Source organism: Fistularia commersonii, chromosome 27 (genome assembly GCF_037954325.1).
Source record: "Fistularia commersonii isolate RoL2024-O1a breed Wild chromosome 27, RoL_Fcom_v1.0, whole genome shotgun sequence".
Classification (NCBI taxonomy): domain Eukaryota; kingdom Metazoa; phylum Chordata; class Actinopteri; order Syngnathiformes; family Fistulariidae; genus Fistularia; species Fistularia commersonii.
Genome location: NC_141310.1, coordinates 2,336,510 through 2,354,802, shown reverse-complemented (window position 1 = coordinate 2,354,802; position 18,293 = coordinate 2,336,510). Strand labels below are relative to the sequence as shown.

At 45.2% G+C, this 18,293-nt stretch overlaps 2 protein-coding genes across 3 annotated transcripts; one reads left to right on the top strand and one right to left on the bottom strand.

The window, feature by feature from the left end:
- Positions 1 to 1,004: 1,004 nt before the first annotated feature.
- Positions 1,005 to 3,509, top strand: lyve1a (lymphatic vessel endothelial hyaluronic receptor 1a). The gene is made up of 6 exons (XM_086174763.1): positions 1,005 to 1,388; positions 1,459 to 1,642; positions 1,730 to 1,869; positions 2,178 to 2,360; positions 2,470 to 2,548; positions 2,671 to 3,509. The coding sequence occupies exons 1-6, from the start codon at positions 1,301 to 1,303 to the stop codon at positions 2,855 to 2,857; spliced, it is 861 nt and encodes a 286-aa protein (XP_086030889.1). The 5' UTR covers positions 1,005 to 1,300; the 3' UTR covers positions 2,858 to 3,509.
- Positions 3,510 to 3,559: 50 nt separating this feature from the next.
- LOC147217749 (AMP deaminase 3-like) lies at positions 3,560 to 17,158 on the bottom strand. 2 transcript variants are annotated; one of them, XM_086174762.1, is made up of 16 exons: positions 13,957 to 17,158; positions 12,870 to 13,091; positions 8,042 to 8,287; positions 7,772 to 7,940; positions 7,357 to 7,522; positions 7,049 to 7,268; positions 6,815 to 6,944; positions 6,542 to 6,736; positions 6,301 to 6,432; positions 6,061 to 6,224; positions 5,834 to 5,960; positions 4,967 to 5,130; positions 4,594 to 4,714; positions 4,027 to 4,200; positions 3,816 to 3,926; positions 3,560 to 3,732 (listed from the first exon to the last, which is right to left on the bottom strand). In XM_086174762.1, the coding sequence occupies exons 3-16, from the start codon at positions 8,260 to 8,262 to the stop codon at positions 3,562 to 3,564; spliced, it is 2,265 nt and encodes a 754-aa protein (XP_086030888.1). In that variant the 5' UTR covers positions 8,263 to 8,287; positions 12,870 to 13,091; positions 13,957 to 17,158; the 3' UTR covers positions 3,560 to 3,561. The 2 variants fall into 2 exon arrangements, with proteins under 2 accessions (XP_086030888.1, XP_086030887.1); XM_086174761.1 differs by having other exon boundaries at positions 12,870 to 17,158.
- Between the last annotated feature and the right edge of the window lie 1,135 nt (positions 17,159 to 18,293).

Genomic DNA, 18,293 nt, shown 5'->3' with positions numbered 1-18,293 from the left:
TCTTCTTCTTTTTTTCCTTTCTGGCTGCAACAGTCTCCACAGCCAAGCACCTGCCTCCATCCAAACCCACTCATCTGCACCCGCTTCCCTAATTCCATTGCCAGCTCCATCGTTTCCACCTGTCCTTTTACTCCGGTTGATGCTCTTCTATTTTCTCTACCTGCTCCAACCTGCTTGCACTCATTTCTTCACCTCTTGTCCACTATCTCCATTGCTCTGGACTGTTGACCCGAGGTACTTCAAATCCTTCACCTTCTTTATCCCCACTCCCGGTAGCCTAAGCGTTCCCCTTGGATTTCTCTCATCCACACACTTGGACTCGGTCTTGTTGCGGCTAACCTTCGTTCCTTTCCTTTCCAGGGCCCCTCAACCTGTTCCCTGCTTTCACAGTAGATCACAATGTCATCTGCAAACAGGTTGGCTGTAACTCACACTACCTGCTCTGGGTCGTGGTCGCCCCAATGGCGGCCCGGCGAAAACGGCAACCTAATCTTCAGAAAGGCCTGTCACTTCCATCCCTCCGGTGCCACCTTTCTGGGTTCGCAGGTTCCGGGAACATAAACAGGCCATTGCGCTCTCCTCAGAGTCCTGTAAAGGTGTTGGGAAACCATTTAAAGCGAATTAACTCAATAAATCCTTCATCCGTGCCCATAACCAACTCCCGGCAAGGGAGCTACAGGTCTGCCCTTTTCCGCTGATTGTATTTTATTTTTTTGACGTATGCCGGCAATCTACACATGTGACAAAAACACGGCCGTGCGTGCTCGCCGGCGGCCTTGGCGTCATTTCCTGCCATCGGGGGGCCTTCTGGGGAAATGTTCTGAGGGGAAGCCGGATCATCAGAGGTTTGAGAGATCACGAGCGCGTTCATGGGCGAACCCCCCCTCCCGGGAGGAAGTCATCGGTCAAGCGTCATCAACAGTGAATCCACTAACTGACATTTACATTACACAACATTACTTTTTCAGATTCACCCCTTAAATTCATGTCTACTTCCTGAATTCTCTCTTGCTGGACTTTCTTTCCTGAAGGTTGAATTCAATCTCCCCCCTTCGCTGGACGCGTGCAGCCCTATCTCCTGTTGTGATTTTGCACATCCTTTTCTCCTGGGCGGTCGGTCCCTAAACACTCGGCATCCGATTCGACCCCGTGCGCGCCGCGTCCCTCCTCCTTTTTCCTCTCCTTTCTGGAAACGGGTTCACAAACCGACGAACAGAAAGTTAGCTCAGGGAAACACACGCGGCGAACGCAACGGTCATCGACCCCGTCCTCGGAATTCTCCCCTGGACCGCGAGCAGCCATGAATGCCCTCTGGATTTCCGTCGCGTCCGTTCTTTCAAGTATCCCAGTCTTCTCTGATCTACCCGTCGCCAAGAGCCATTTGAGAGGTGAGCGACTTCCTGTCTACTCTGGCTTTTCCAGTGAGGATGCGGACAGTGATTTATCTGCTGTCCGCAGTTTTCCCGCGGTGGAATAGCAGCATCGCTGGAGTGTTCCAGGTCAGCTACCTGGACGACCTGGGTCAGGTGCAGTACTCTTTCACGGCTTCGGAGGCTCGGCTGCTCTGCTCGTCCCTAGGGGCCGGCATCGCCTCAAGGGCCAACGTGGAAAGAGGTCTCGCCAAGGGATTGGAGACGTGCAGGTGAGATCGTCAGTGCGCGGACGGTAGAGAGGGGTCGAAGGGCGTCCGATTGAAACGCCGCACGTCTGCTTTTTGTCTTTTGCTCAGGTTTGGGTGGACGGACGAAAATATCGTCGTCATCCCTCGTATCGCAGCTCTTCCTCACTGCGGCAAAAACGGAACGGGGCTGGTGAAGTGGCGGGCGCCTGTCACAGAGAAATTTGATGCCTTTTGTTTTAATGAATCAGGTATTAAAACACCTACATGGCCCTCTATGGACTGAAATTAAGTGTCGGATAAGACCTGCTATAATTGTTTAAGTTAATCGTTGAAGTCGTCGTTATTTTTTTTATATCTATTTTTATTTCTTCTTTCTTTTATTAATATTTATTTGTTTCTTTTATGAAGGGCTTCTTGCTGTACAAAATACACTTTGTGCCGAGATCGGCCGCCGTCACGGTTTTCCGGCTTGTTATAGATATTTAACGCCAAATGTATCACCTGTCTGCCGGGTTTGCATTTTTAAACGACGTCTGGTGAAAATTTGTGTTTCAAGCGGCACATCCGGAGGAAGACACAACCATTCTTTCCACGACCATTCTTTCCACGGTGCCCACGTCTTCGCCAACCCCCTCGTCCCCCCTCGCTGTCAATTCCTCTGTTATCACCCTCTCTTTCCCGGAGAACATAAACAGTGAGGTACGAGGCGGCGTCGACAGTACACCTAGCTCGGGTGGAGGTAGGGAATTTTTAATATTAACTTGATTAACTGATTCATATTCACACTGACCTCAGATGTCAAGATAAGAAAGATTCTTTGTGTCGTTTCCGTGACGACCGCTTTGTAGTGTCAGCAAAAACGGCGCTCATCGCCTCGACCTGTGCTCTCCTCATCATCACAATAATCACCCTGGCATACATCAAACTGTGAGTATTTTTCCTAAAACCACATGTGAGTGACTTGTACTTTCAGAACACTGCAAGGTAAAATCTAATCGTGTCTCATCCTCTCCGAATACCCGCTCTTTGTTTACATTTGGTGTGAACAGGAAAAGGAGTTCCAGGAGCGGCGCTATGAAACAGCAGACAGAGATGGCGACGACAGAGAACTGGACAAGTGTGACGGCGATAAAGGGAACGGAGGAGGTGACACAGGAAGACGAGGGGCCGGGGGTCGGCGATGCGGCCAGCGGAGCTGCTGACATCCGAATGAAGACCCAGCCAGCTGATGAGTGATATTCTTTTAATGAAGAACACTTCACTGCTCCTTTTGTTTCCTGTCTGTTGAACGCAGCAGTGTATTACAGGTGTGCTACAAACCAGATGTTTAACCTCTACAATGAACATGACAAAGTTAATTAGATGTGTACCCCCAGCTAGCCACGCACACACACACACACACACACACGCACGAACATGCACACACACACATTCTCTCCTCTCTCCTGAGACCTTTTACAAGAGAGCAGACAGACAGGAAGTGTCTCGAAGATTACTTATCTTTGTTATTGGATCGGTTAGAACTAACAGCATGCAACAGTATTTCTTTTTTTTTCCTCAGCGTTAAGTATCCTAGCGTCTGACCAAAGATCAAAGTTTGAACGTTTTTAAGGACATTCTTCGTAAGATAATGCAGCGTGCACTCGGCGTGCAAGTGTTTTTGCCCAGTGGATTTATTTAATGGCATGTGCGCTGTGTGTGTGACTCACCCACATCTGTCCCCCGCGCAGCTTTTGTCTAAACCTCTGAAAAGTGCTATCAATCATGCAGCTTTTATCAACACCTCTTGCTGTCAGCTTGGGCAGTTGGTTTGGCTCCTTTCAGCAGCACAGCCGCCGGCACTTTTCAAAGTACAAATTGTAATGAAATTTAAAAAAGAAAAAAAATACTCAATATGTTTGGACTCCTTTGGGTGCTGTTGGGTTTTTTCTATTCCCCTCCTACATTGAGCTCATGGCTTCAGACTTGACAACACCATCGAGGAAGCTGAGTTCATTGCACAGGGTCTCGTGTCTGTAGGCCAGACGGATCTGGGCCACGTTGGTTCGGCGGATGTCGTTTCCCTCGGGTCCATCTTTTAGGTAGTCCACCCCGATGAAGTGTTGCTTGTCCTAGAAAGAAAGAAAAGAAAACACATGAGGATCCCTGCTGTGGGGAAAGACGGAGACGTTGAGGGGTGGAAGGGTCTCCGTACCTGGTGAGACAGGCCACTCTGCAGCACACTGTTCCTGGCGATTTCACACACATCGCATGTGCTAAGCTTCCACAGCTGAGCGGCGATGGCGTACTCCTCCATTAGTGGTTCCTACAGCGAGGACATGAGACATTCTGACATTTCTTACGCCGTCAAATAAATATGACGTGTACACAAAAGACCTAAAGAGGACAGCGGAAACCCTCGATACCTTGGTGTAGTGGAACTGCATGGGATCATCTGTGGAGAGAGAAACACACAGCCCCTTGTGCAGGAACTCTCGCAGAGGGTTCTTGGAGTATTCCAGGAACAGGCTGTTGTTGCTGAGTGGAGACATGGCAATGGGCACTTGGGCCAGGTAGTACAAGTACTGCAGCACTGGACTCTGGGACAACACACACAGATCAGATAATCAATCCTTCCACCCCAGCTTTTGTCTGTGCAACATGTCCACATGGATCCATCAGTTTACAGTCAACATCTCATTTGCTGTTTTAGCTTTGCAATAGTTTAAGCTCCCAAAAAACGATAAAGAACGTCAACGGCAAAAAGAACACGATTTTGTTCCCGGCTCTATTACATACAACCTTATCTGGGAAGATAAAGAAAGAAAACTAAAGAAAGAAATACAAAGGTATTGTTTTTGGGTGTGATTCCACAAAATATCTATCCCATTTTAAGATCATTGGCCTTTGAGCACTGGGACAAATAGGCACTGGCTCGACATCCAGTGACACCAATACTTGAATTACGTGCACGGCAAAGGATTCCAAGTGACCTTCTTCAAGTTGAGCCCGTGGGAGATGTTGTCGGCCGATAGGAAGGCGGAGACCAAGTGGGTGATGGATCCGGCCTCTCCGCTGTGGGGACGAAACTGGAAGGTGCTCAGCCCTCGCTCCCTGCGGTGACCGCGGAAAGGAGAGGATGAACAATCGTTGCTATTCAAATCACCAACGTATCGTATTAGCATAGAAGCTATATGTATATAAGAAGTATTATAGTACGACGGATGTCATATGTCACCTTTCCTTCTCGTAAGAACACAGCTTTATCAGTTGAGTATGCGGACAACTGCTGAATTATTGAGTTCTGGGCACAGAATCCAATCTTGACAAAGCGCATGTTTAAGAGAACCAGGAAGGATGTCTTACTTTCTGAGATTGTTCAGGACCATGATGTTAGCATACATGTGGAAGAGGTAGTAGCTGTAGGGGGGATTTTCATCGACCGTCCAATTCTGCGGCTTTGGGCTCTTGAAGGAAAACATGTGGTCGCTGTGTTTGGACTCGTCGTCCACGCTGTCAAATCCCGATACCTGCGCGAAAGGAAGCGATTGTCATTTCAACACAGAAGTCATGTGAAAATGGTCCATAAAACGTATACACCTTATAACCAAGATATTAGATATGTATCTGTAGATACTGTAATTTCCGGACTATTGAGCGCACCTGATTATAACCCGCACCAGCTAAAATGACAAAATAAATATATGTGTACAAATATAGGCCGCACTTGTCTATAAGCCACAGGTGTCCACGTTGTAACATGAGACATTTACTCAGAAAGTGTACACAAAAACATTTTTAACATTTAATTAAATACATACTGGTAACTTCCATAAATACATACTAGCAATGTTTTTTTTTCCCCAAACCGTGCCTGTAGCACGGCTGATGAAAAAGATTACTGATGAATAACACAAGGAAAAGTCCATCCGTCCACCCGTTTTCTATCCACGCTTTGTCCTTGAGCAGATCGCTATCTTTGTCTTCCTCCCGCGCACTAAAACCATTAAAGTTGTCTTTTTCAATGTCGGAATTAAGCAGCTTCAAAATGTCACGGTAATTTCATTGGTGACGAGGCTAAATGTTTTGGCGGCATGAAACTCATTAGCCCCCCAGAAAATCCATAAATTAGCCGCATCGTTGTTTAAACCGCAGTGTTCAAAGCGTGTGAAAAAAGTAGCGGCTTATCTTCCGGAAATAACGGTACATACTGTGTGACATAGGGCAGCTTACGTATTTGAGGAATACATGGAGTTCTTTGTGGTCCTGTGGGTTTACTGTGGCCTCAAAAAGAGGAAGGAAGATGTTCTCCAACATCTTGCCAAAGTTGGGTACCAGCTTCTTGGCCTTGAAAATATCACTTAAATGCAAAAAGAAAGAAAAACAAAGGAGACACTTGTATTTGCAGGAAGCGTTATCTTTTGTAGTGGGGCTCTGCCATGGCAAGAAGGTTTGCTTACTAAATTCTAGGCACTTGAATGATCCATCTCATGTTTGGAGAGTGTACTTTGTTATAAATGAACCACTTGGCCAGGCTGTCCCACTCCTCTGGGGCACGTCCATAGATGGACAGGCGTGGCTCTGCGTGCTGGTACTTGCTCTCCTCCAGGTCATGGGCCACTTCCTATTAAAGGTGTGAAATGGAGTGACCTGAAGTGCCTCCGAGGCAGCCCTGTCTTAAAATGAATCATTGTATTTACCTTTATTAGGCAGGCTAAGTACTCGCCGTTGAGGAGGTTATCTGTTTTCAGGAAGATTTCCCTGAGTTCACTGGCTCCCACTGGATTGTACATGGAATTGAATTTATCGAACCGGTGGAAGGTTTGCCTCCCCTGTAAGATTCATACAAACATCAACCGTAATTGTGAATCCGAAAGATCTGTCGTGATACGTTATACTTTTTAGGTTATCGGAGATAATGATTCCTTTTTCCTTCCTTACAGCGTGAACATCCAGGGAGTCCACAGTTAGGTCGTATGGGTCCATCTTCAGGTTTTTGAAAACCTGCTCAAGAGTCACCATCTGCCCATCCTTTTCCAGAACCATACGGTCGGCCTCGGTCTTGTACGTCTTCTTGATGAATGCCAGCAAATGCCTCTGAGACATGCACGCGGCCGCATGGATGTGTGTGTCCACCTCGAAGGGGGACAAAAGAAACAGCGTTAGCCCATTCACCGAAATGCAAACTTAGGACTTCCTCTTATGGCAAGACACCTTTCTGACATTGTAGAAATCTCGGTGAGGCACTCTTTTCAGCTCCTTCAGCTCCGCCATCTCATTTAGCATTTCGTGGAGATAAAACTTCGAAGTCAAGAAATTCAGACGTCTATGACAGTAGGTTTTCCTGGACGATTGGAGCGAGAGGTAGAGACATAGATAGCAAAGTTATTCGATGCGTGCCAAGAATCGGAAAAAGTAACCAAAGCACAGTTTGTTTTGGCAGCTTACGTTGGTCCATCTGCGATCATTGCCAACACGTGACTGAGATCTATGGCAAAAGTCTCCAGGTCTGGATAGGGAAGGTCATGTGCCTGGTTTTCCTTGAGTGCCTCAACGGTATCGTACACATTCACTATTCCGTCCTTCATCCTCAGTTCATAGTTCAGGTTCTCAGGGATGTTCTCCATGCTATATGGATCCTCACCATCACGTAAATAGGGGCACATGTCTGGAGGCAACGACGTGTTCGCATTACTGTCATAGGTCAAGTCTCGGGCGTAGCTCTTGGTTTACTGTAAATGCTGAGCTCCTCAAACCTGGTAGCACCTCATCCTCTTCACTCCATCTCATGTTTTCAGCTCTGCGAAGGAACTGGGCTGTGGTTCTGCAGAATTTATGATAGGCTAGTTTGGAGTATTTCTCCCGAAGGAGCAAAGCCTTCAGAAGACCTTTTGCTGCCTGTTCATAGTCCTCCACGGTAATCTGAACGAGGGGAATATGAATCTCACATGAAGTATATTTACCTCCGGTCAAACATGACATAATGTTTTAGCGTTGTGTTACTGTTGAGGTCCTGCAACAATTGTTTAGTAAGTATAAAATAAACAGTGAGGAGTAAGTATGTGCTACTTTGTCAACTGATATGTCTGGCAAGCATAATTTGGCTCATTTGTTTAGATCATATTCAAAGTGTTATTCACACTGCATTGTGGTCCTGTTTGGACAACTTACTCCTGCACAGTAATCACCGCTGATGGTGACTCTCTGGTAATCGGGCCAGGTTTCGGGGGCACATGAGCTGAGAGAGCTGGTGCTGGGGGACAGGAAGGGTGTCCTGTCTGTACTCACGGGGACCTGGAGGGACATTGACTGGGAGCGCATCATCCTTAGGCTTTTTTTCCTGCAAAATTGGCAATAAAATTGTCAACCGATATTAACCGTATTCAGCTAGCACATGATGGCAGTCTGATTTTATCATGGCAGGTTCTCATCACGGCCTACCTCTTTGTGCTCATCTCTGACTGCTGCTCTGCCAGCTCCTTGAGCAGTTCATGCTCCTTGGCTTGATGAAGACTGATTGGGCAGTCCTCGGGCACAGTGAACATGGACATACCATCACTATTGTCCTGCTCTTTCAGTGCCGATTCATACAACTTCTCTGCCCTGAGCTGGGACTCCTCCTCCGCCTCGCTCAGAGCTACTTTCGGGAATTGTCGAGGCATGGCTGCAAGATGGGGAACCTACAGACTAAATGGCCATGACGGAAACATGTAAGTACGAGATATAACAAGGTGCTGTCCTAAATGCTTGAGGAATCTTGCACTTTTGTAAACAAACACTTGTGCTTATGTATGGGTCGAGTGCACACCATCAGTGCAACCCCATGCAGAACATTGCCACCTGGAGAGCAAAGTTTGAAATGCTCAGGTTGGTTGGCAGTGACAATTTCTTGCTGTTTGTTCATGGTTCTTGTTGTTCATGTCTTGCAAGGCCTCACTGTACCCTGCAGTAACTAAGGTATTTAAAGTAGAATAATGTCCCTGTCAAAAATCAAGACAGCCTATATATAGAATCTTATCCTCTTGCGTGACATCAAAGATGAGACACTAAAATTAAGACGTGACATAACTATGCAGAAAGACATATTTAACCTCTTGGTGAAGAAACTATGCAGTCGCTCTTTTCCTACTGCAGCAAGGAGGGTTATTGTTTTTTTTTTATCCACAGTTATTCACTCATGCTTTCATCTTTGCTGATTTCACTCATTATTTTCTTTTCATTTTTCCACTGCGGCATTGATAACCGGTGTTCCTGAACACTGGAGGACCAAGGCAACAGGAGCAGAAGTCCAAGCTGCAGAGTTTTCTCAGCTAGGTTTCTCCTCCGGGAACCCTGTAGTTCCAGACACAGAACACTATCCTGACAGTAACTCTGGGCAAAGCTGCCAAGTGGATTGGCTCCTTAAGCTGTATCGATCAGCAGATCATGACCTTTTGAAATATTCATTACAATCCATTTCTTGGTAGTGACATGAGTTACATCTTATTCCATAACAGTGGGGGGGTCAGCGGGTCTAAGCATACAACGAATATGGGCTATCAAGAGTCCTGCCAAATTAGTTTTTGTTGTTGTTTTCAATTTAAAAAAAAGTGATCTTAAAAACAAATTCATCAAGGAAACTTTTACACTAACCTTAAAAATGCAATTATCAAGTTACCTTCAAGACTCTCGTTTCCAGGACGTTAATATGCTAAGTGGCTCTTTTAACGGAACTAAACCGATTGCTTATTGTCACGTTAACGTTAAAAAAACTCTGAAACTGTATTTGCCAGAGAGAAAAAACGGACACTCTCTTCTGAACCACGGGAATATGTCAGAATGTCTTTTTTATGCGGTTTTGATGCGGGAGAACGATGACATTTGATATTAAATGTTATGGTGCAGGGCCTCCGTTAGGAAGGTAGAAAGCATCAAATCTAGCGTCTCACGCCAAAAGAGCCAGATTTCCCACGTTTTCGCCATTTCCCTCCATTTTAAAGTCGACTTTTTGCTTGAAAAGTTATCCAATGAAAAAAAAACCTAGTAATTTGTGGTTCTTCTTCTTCTTTCGGCTTTTCCCTTCGGGGGTCGCCACAGCGAGTCAACTTTCTCCATGTAACTCTATTCTCTGTATCCTCCTCTCTCACACCAACTACATTCATATCCTCTCTCACTAAGTCCATAAATCTTCTCTTTGGTCTTCCTCGAGACCTCTTGCCTGGCAGCTCCAATTCCAGAATCCGTCTACCAATATATTCTCTATCCCTCCTCTGTACATGACCGAACCATCTCAGTCTGGCTTCTCTGACCTTCTCTCCAAAACATCTAACATGTGCTGCTCCTCTGATAGAGTCATTCCTGATCCTATCCGTCCTGGTCACTCCCAAAGAGAACCTCAACATCCTCATTTCTGCAACCTCTAGTTCTGCCTGCTGTCTTTTGGTCATTGTAACAGTTTCTAGTCCATACATCATCGCTGGTCGCACAACTGTCTTGAACACCTTTCCTTTTATTCTGGCTGAAAGTCTTCTATCACATAGTACCCCTGACACTTTTCTCCATCCATTCCAACCTGCTTGGACCCGTCTCTTCACCTCTTTTCCGCACTCTCCGTTGCTCTGGACTGTTGACCCTAAGTACCTGAAATCCTCCAGCTTCTTGATCTCCACTCCCTGTAGCCTCACCGTTCCACCCGAGTTCCTCTCATTCACACCCATATATTCTGTCTTGCTGCGACTTTCATTCCTCTCCTTTCCAGAGCATACCTCCACCTCTCTAGATTTTCCTCTACCTGTTGTCTGCTCTCACTACAGATCACAATGTCATCCGCAAACATCATGGTCCATGGGGATTCCTGTCTAACCTCATCTGTCAGCCTGTCCATCACCATTGCGAACAAGAAGGGGCTCAGAGCTGATCCCTGATGGAGTCCCACCTCCACCTTGAACTTCTCTGTTACCCCTACAGCACACTGTACCAGTGTCTCACAGCTAGCATACATGTCCTGCACTAGTCTAACATACTTCTCTGCCACTCCAGACTTCCTCATACAATACCAGAGCTCCTCTCTTGGCACCCTGTCATATGCTTTTTCTAGGTCTACAAAAACACAATGCAGCTCCCTCTGGCCTTCTCTGTACTTTTCCATTAGCATTCTCAACGCAAATACTGCATCTGTAGTACTATTCCTAGGAATGAAGCCATACTGCTGTTCACAAATGCTGACTTCTGCTCTCAGTCTAGTTTCCACTACTCTTTCCCATAACTTCATTGTATGGCTCATCAACTTTATCCCTCTATAGTTGCCACAATTCTGCACATCCCCTTTATTCTTAAAAATAGGCACCATCACACTTTTTCTCCATTCTTCAGGCATCTCCTCACTCTCTAAGATCCTGTTGAATAATCTAGTCAGATAATCTACCGCTGCCTCTCCTAGACACTTCCACACTTCCACAGGTATATCATCAGGACCAACTGCTTTTCCACTCTTCATCCTCTTCAATGCCTTTCTTACTTCACTTTTACTAATTCATGCTACTTTGTGGTCTACAATAGTCACGTCTTCTACCCTTGTCTCTCTTTCATTTTCCACATTCATCAGCTCTTTAAAGTACTCTTTCCATCTTCCCATCACTCTTCTAGCATCTGTCAATACATTCCCCTCTCTGTCCTTAATCACCCGGACCTGTTGTACATCCTTTCCATCTTTATCTCTCTGTTTCGCCAACTTGTATAGATCATTCTCACCCTCCTTACTATCCAACCAAGCATACAAGTCATCATACGCCCTTTTTTTTGCCTTTGCTACCTCTATCTTTACCTTTTGCCGCATCTCGCTGAACTCCTGTCTGTTCTCTTCAGTCTTCTCAGTATCCCACTTCTTCTCCGCTAACCGCTTTCTCTGTATGCACTCCTGCACCTCCTCATTCCACCACCAAGTCTCCTTATCTACTTTCCTTCCATATGACAAACCAAGTACTCTTCTACCTGTCTCACTGATAACACTAGCTGTTGTTGTCCAATCATCTGGAAGCTCACCCTGACCACCCAGACCCTTTCTCAACTCCTCCCTGAAAACCATGCAACACTCCTCCCTTTTCAGCTTCCACCACTCTGTCCTCTGCTCTGCCTTTGTCCTCTTCATCTTCCTTGTCACCAGAGTCATCCTACAAACCACCATCCTATGCTGTCTGGCTACACTCTCACCTGCAACTACTTTGCAGTCTCTGATCTCCTTCAGGTTACCTCGTCTATACAAGATGTAGTCTACCTGCGTGCTCCTACCTCCGCTCTTATAAGTTACCCTATGTTCCTGTTTTTTCTGTAAAAAGGTATTCACTACAGCCATCTCCATCCTTTTTGCGGAATCTACCACCATCTGTCCCTCTGCATTCCTATCCTGGATACCAAATCTGCCCATCACTTCTTCATCCCCTCTATTGCCTTCACCAACATGTCCATTGAAGTCTGCACCAATGACCACTCTAATTTCTGGGAATATTCTGCATCACTTCATCTAACTCATTCCAGAACTTCTCCTTCTCTTCAGATTCACATCCCACCTGAGGGGCATAGCCACTAACAACATTGAGCATCACACCTTCAATTTCCAGTTTCAGACTCATAAGTCTATCTGACATTCTTTTCACCTCTAGGACGTTCCTTACGAACTCCTCCTTCAAGATAACTCCTACTCCATTTCTCTTCTTGTCAGTACCATAATAGTACAACTTAAAGCCTGCACCTAAGCTTCTAGCCTTACTGCCTTTCCACCTGGTCTCCTGGACACACAGTATATCCACCTTCCTTCTCTGCATCATGTCAACCAACTCTCTACCTTTTCCTGTCATAGTCCCAATATTCAAAGTCCCTACTCTCAGTCCCAGGCTCTTTCCTTTCCCCCTCTCTCTGCTTTCGAACACGCACTCCTCCTCTTCTTCTTGTTCTTGTTCTTTGACCCACAGTAGCCCAATTTCCATTAGTACCCTGTAGGTCATCAGTACCAATGGCGGTCATTGTTGACCCTGTCCACGACCGATCCGGTATGGTATAGTTTTGGTTGACTCGCATGTTTGGTTTTGGCAAAAGTTTTACGCCGGATGCCCTTTCTGACGCAACCCTCTGCATTTATCCAGCCTTGGGACCGGCACAGGGAGACACTGCTCCGTGCCCCCCCAAGGCAGGCTTGGAGAGACACAGGCCAGTGCCGCCCTGTGGCTGCATTATGTGCTTATGTTGTGAAAAACAACATTACACCACAAGGTAAAATAAGTGGAACGATACTCACAGCCGTTAGTCTGTCCGTTACTCTAACGCGTCAACTGACACCTCGGGGCTCCTGGGAAAGGTGAGCGTTGAAGCAGCCAATCAGAGAGCACCACAAGGCGCCCTCCTGGCGGATCACAGCGGGATTCCCCCTCACGTGACGTCACACCGGCCCCTTGTCATGACAATCCGTTGGTGACGTCACGAGTATGTCACAACATTACCATCCTTTCCCTGTGTTAACCTGTGTGACATCGCACACAGGTAGATACACAAGTCTGTCAATGTCCCACCTTTTGACATCACAGATTCAGATTTTTTCACAGATTTTTTTCATTAAGATAAGATAAGATAAGAACAACTTTATTTATCCCGAAGGAAATTGTTGTGCCATTTTCAAGTAAAACGTAACAATAATAGATAATAGTATTGAATCAACAACCAAGACCTGAGGTACATCATGGAGCAGTGTGTGGGGAGCAAAAGTGCACAGAGTTAAAAACACTTCATTGAAAGAATATTTCAACTGACGCGAGGTCCGGGGGAGGATGGAGCCTGACATCTTATCATCATAACGTACCTCTGCAGGAAATTTCATTAGACGCTAATGTGGGAAGAAACCTAATGGCACTCACTTTGCTCTGCGCTAATGTGCACTCATGTGTTTTGGACCCGGGTCTATGGCGTCGCGTGGAGAGGAGGGTGAGAGAATAATGAAGGTGTGTGTCTCGCCGCTGCTCTAAAGAGGTGCGTGTCACCCTTCTATTCCTTCCCTGTGGCCAAGGCCTTGGGAGGTGTGAAGGCGTGCACGCGTCCATTTTTCCCGGTAAGGTTTTCGCATTCATGTTGTCGTAACAATACGACCGCTCCCTCCCTCTTTTTTCGCATCATTATTCAGATCCAGCTGTGTGTAAAAATAAACTCCGTGCACCCTTCATCTCCTCAGTACTATAAATATCTTCATGCACCTGTAACTATTTTCCACCCTGCCCAGTGCATCTTGGTCACTATGGATGACCCTCTTGTGAAAGGGTCACATGGTCACTCCAAACCTGAGATTTCATAAATGGACAATTTGATTAATATGCATTTATATGGCATCCAAATACCTTCCCGCTGCCTGCTTGTTACAGTTTTAGATTCTCTCCCCTGACGACACACTCCCCTGACTAAGGGGCCTTTCACGTTCTCTCGGGGCTCCTCTGAGTTCACTCTCTCCGAGGCTCGGCGATGGGGTCTTATTGTCCGCCACAGTCTGCAGTCATGGGTCGATTCCTCTGAAGATGTTTGAGAACGGCGCCGGAGCATGAGGGTGCGAGTAAGAATATGAGAGTAACGGGAGATCGCAAACCGATGAGTGATGTCACAATGATTGTTTTTTTTTTTTGTCTTTTTGTTTTCAAGTTGCCTATTGTCTGCACAATTTGTTCAGATTGTCGGGGTCAGATGTTGATACACATAAGCTCTTCCATACACGGTATCTTTACACCCAGCATGTACAATAGAATATCACACTGCAAATAAACCAATCTGATCTGATATGATATGACGCCTTCGTCAACTACTTTATGAGCGGTTTTGTTCTGATAATATTATTCGGGTACGCTGACTCACCTCCTCGGGCTGTGAAGCGTGCTGCGTACACCCTCTGTCAAACACACATCTTGAGCAGGATGTGCTGTGCGGGGCTGTGTGCAGATACAGTCCTGCAAAGCTCATTCACCACCTTTTAGAGCATCATTATATGCTTAACCCCTTCACTGCCGGAGTTCAGTCTAGCCAGGATTAACAATATGGGTGTTCGGGATAACAGGCCAGTAGGAGGCACCAAAGGATTATACCAGGGGGTAGAATAAGACTTTTTTTTTTTTTTTTTTGCTATATTTTGAAGGGGAGGTCATGGGCCCCCAACAAAAGTCAGTAAAAACACTTGCATATACAGAATCTGAATAACAATCTGGTCATTTCCTGTTGTTCATTTGGAATGCATTTTCCTGTTGGTGCATGTGCATCTATGGTTTCCATGGCAATGTAGCCAAGCTTGCTTGCCAGATTTGATTTTCTTCTTCAGTATTTTGTGCATGTGATACATGAGATATTCAATAACGTTATTTTGCTTATAGATATCTTTCACTGTTCTAGTTTTTTTTTTTTTAATAAAAATTATTCATATTGAGGAAATAATTGACCTATAAAGATTATTGTATAATGTATATCTTGTTATGAGGTTTTGTAAGAATATGTATGACTCTGTTAAGGAACCTGCTCTAATAAATGTTCAAAAGTTATTCATTTGTTATTACCAATTACATATTGCAATCTTCAAGTTGGTGCTACTGAACACTGAACCTGCTTATTTTTTTGCTTTTTACTTTTACATTGCATAAAATGGAACAGATGTATTTATTTATGTGTCCTTTGGAATAGTTCATTCTCCAAGGTGAAGAACATTATCCACATCTTTATGATTTTACAAGAAAATAATAATGATTTATCCTTTATTAATCCCTGTGGGGAAATTCATTCTCTGCAATGAACCCATCATGGATGGACTATGAGCAGTAGGCTGCCGTCCACCAGCGCCAGCGAAGCATTTAGGGGTTCAGCGTCTTGCTCTCCAACACTTCAACACACTAAGAGGAGCCGGGAATCCAACCAGTTATATTCAGTTCCAACGACGATTGCTCTACCTCCCGTGCCACGCCGTCCCCAAAACTAGTACATGTGTTTATTTAAAGGTAATCTTGTCAATCCTTTCTACATGAATACTGGCCTCCAGGGCCAAAATCTGTATTTGGGTTGGCCCTGAAAAAAGGAAGAAATCTCGTGATGCAGAACTTGTTAGTATGTTGAGTACAGATCAGGATCCACTGTGTGTTTATCAGTGATCTTATGTATTGACAAGTTATAGATTATTGTTATCATTGTGTTTTGTATTCTAAAGCCCAGTCACAGCTCAACAGATTGTGAGTATGATATAATTTTTTTGTATTTCAAATGTGTAAATTTAAATGGTCGAGTGAATAGCTGTTCATCTATCTGAATGAAAAAGCAAATTTTTTTGTATGTCTCTATATGTGACCCTGCGATCGACAGGCGCCCGTTCCAGGCTCTCGCCCAATGACAGCAAAAATAGGCTCCAGCCCAACTGGGACCCAGATTGCAGGGTAAGCAGTATAAGTGATGAATGAATAACTTGCTAATTTCAAGGTGAGTCTCTATATAGTTGCACAGAAACATACATATACATATAACAATCATTCATAAACATGATGAGTGACTTGTCAAGCAATGATGTTATGCTCGGAAATTTGCTCGACACACCTCTGCGTCTTTAAGCTCTTCGACATAAATAAGGCCAGTTCCAGTGCCTTCAAGCACACCTCACGTCAGCAGACGTGAAGGGCCAAAATGAAGTGAGTCCACCGCATGTGGTTGCAAAGACAATGTACAATTAATACCTTTGCAGCAAAGACTGGGGACCAGCTGAGCTCTTCATGCAGGCGCAGAGGACACAGATTTACCGGCGCTGCCGCGAGCAGCAGGAGGCCCAAAGTCCCAGATTTAGCCGGTCGGTGTTTAGATTATGAGGCTAATCCTCTCTGCCCAGGTTATCAGGGTACTTTTAGAGTTGGTTTATGGGCCTGACTTTTAACCCTGAGCCTGTATCACTTTGAGCGGAGATGTTGAAGTGATTATGCATGGTCATTCCCCTCTCCTGCTCTCTGCTGTGAAAACTGACTGATCGGAAATCTTACGCTCAAGCCATAAGTTGTTACCACTGCGGTACTACTACAGTTGCACTGATCATTCAAAGGCTCTCAAAACACTGTCGTGGGAAAGGCAGTCAGAGCTTAGCATAAGTACTGAAAAGAGGGTATATTTTTTACCAGTTGACCTACACTGGTTCTTGATGCTATCATCACATCTCTGGCGTCATCGGCTCATTGGCTTACTGAAGGAGAGGCTATCGAGAAGCACGGCGACCAACCAGGTCCAGATCCAGGTCCACTGCATCTAATCCGCCATAAGTTGTAGCGTTACATTGTTGTTACGCACCATTCCTACAAGGGGAAAACATTTCTTATATCACATATCTATTATTAGTCTTTCATTTTTATCTGTGATTTATTATTATTTTATTTATTATTATCTATATTTATTTAATATTATAATTTATTCTTATTTTTAACATTTTTAATATTTATACACTTTATTTCATTTTATAATTTTGTTTTTAAATCTACCCGGCTGATTTTGTTTCATATTCCAGAGATAAAGACTTTTCTTCTCAGGGAGATTGCAGACCCTCCAAACATTTTCTCTCAGATAACTCGCATTTAAAATAGAATATTCAAAGAAATATAAAAAATGAAACATGCATTTTCTTTTATGTACATTTACTATTTTACGCGCAACTTGAGGTTTTGATCGTGACAACGACAGGTTTGTCTGGTTAAACAGGTATCTGCGTCGGAAAATTAATTATGTTTTATAATGCATCGTGGGAGGGCGAGTGCTTTGCCGTCTTTTTTGCAACTGTTGCCAGTACATGAAGGAAAACCGTGATTCCGGCAGTTTGTTTGGATTTCGCCTAAAACAGTTGAAGAGCAGTTCAGGGACAAGTGTTCGAGTTGAACCAGCTCACAATCACTAGATGGCAACAGAGAACGTACGATGAAGGGCACCACAGGAAACCGAGCCTCAGACCCCTTGACACCGATCTGAACTTTTAATTAAGTCTAGTTTGAAAGAAATTGCATGTTTGCCAACAGGCCGCATCATGTCACCGCTGATTATCCACACACGTCAAGTGCCGTTGGTACCGCGAGACAAAAGATAGTAACAAACAAAACACAAAAGTCATAGTATTCGGGGCCACCTTTCATTTCCTGCAGCGCTGTGCTCGAAGCCGGGGAGTCCAAACAAGCTCCTCGCGTCTTCATCATCTCAGGTGGACATCCGGGAAGCGTGTTACTCCATTTTTAATTTCATTACATCTTAGTTAACTCCTGATGCAAATGGATCCTTGTGTTTCATCATCACTCCCTCGCCAGCCCATGTGTTTTATGTTTAGCCGAAGAACGGCGGGGGCGGGGGGGCAGGACGGGGATATGTTCTGACAAGAGACGGCTCAGTCGTCGTACACACGTTCGTCGTCTCGACTTTGGACTCGCGAAAAACTATCGGGGCCTTTCGGCAAACGTGCGCAACGGGCCTCTTTATGGGAACGGTTTATGTGATGCTCTCGCTGGAATGTCAGACGGGACCCCGACCCCCTCCTCACTCTCCTTGTGTCCCGACCATCATCTACCATTGGATACAGATGGAGCCAAAGCCTCTGCCTTCTAGTGCTGATGTAGGATGAGCCAACAAATATGAGCTGAACCGAGCAGGAATGTGCCTGGCACTCCGTCTGCCATTTTTTTTTTTTTTGGGGGGGGGG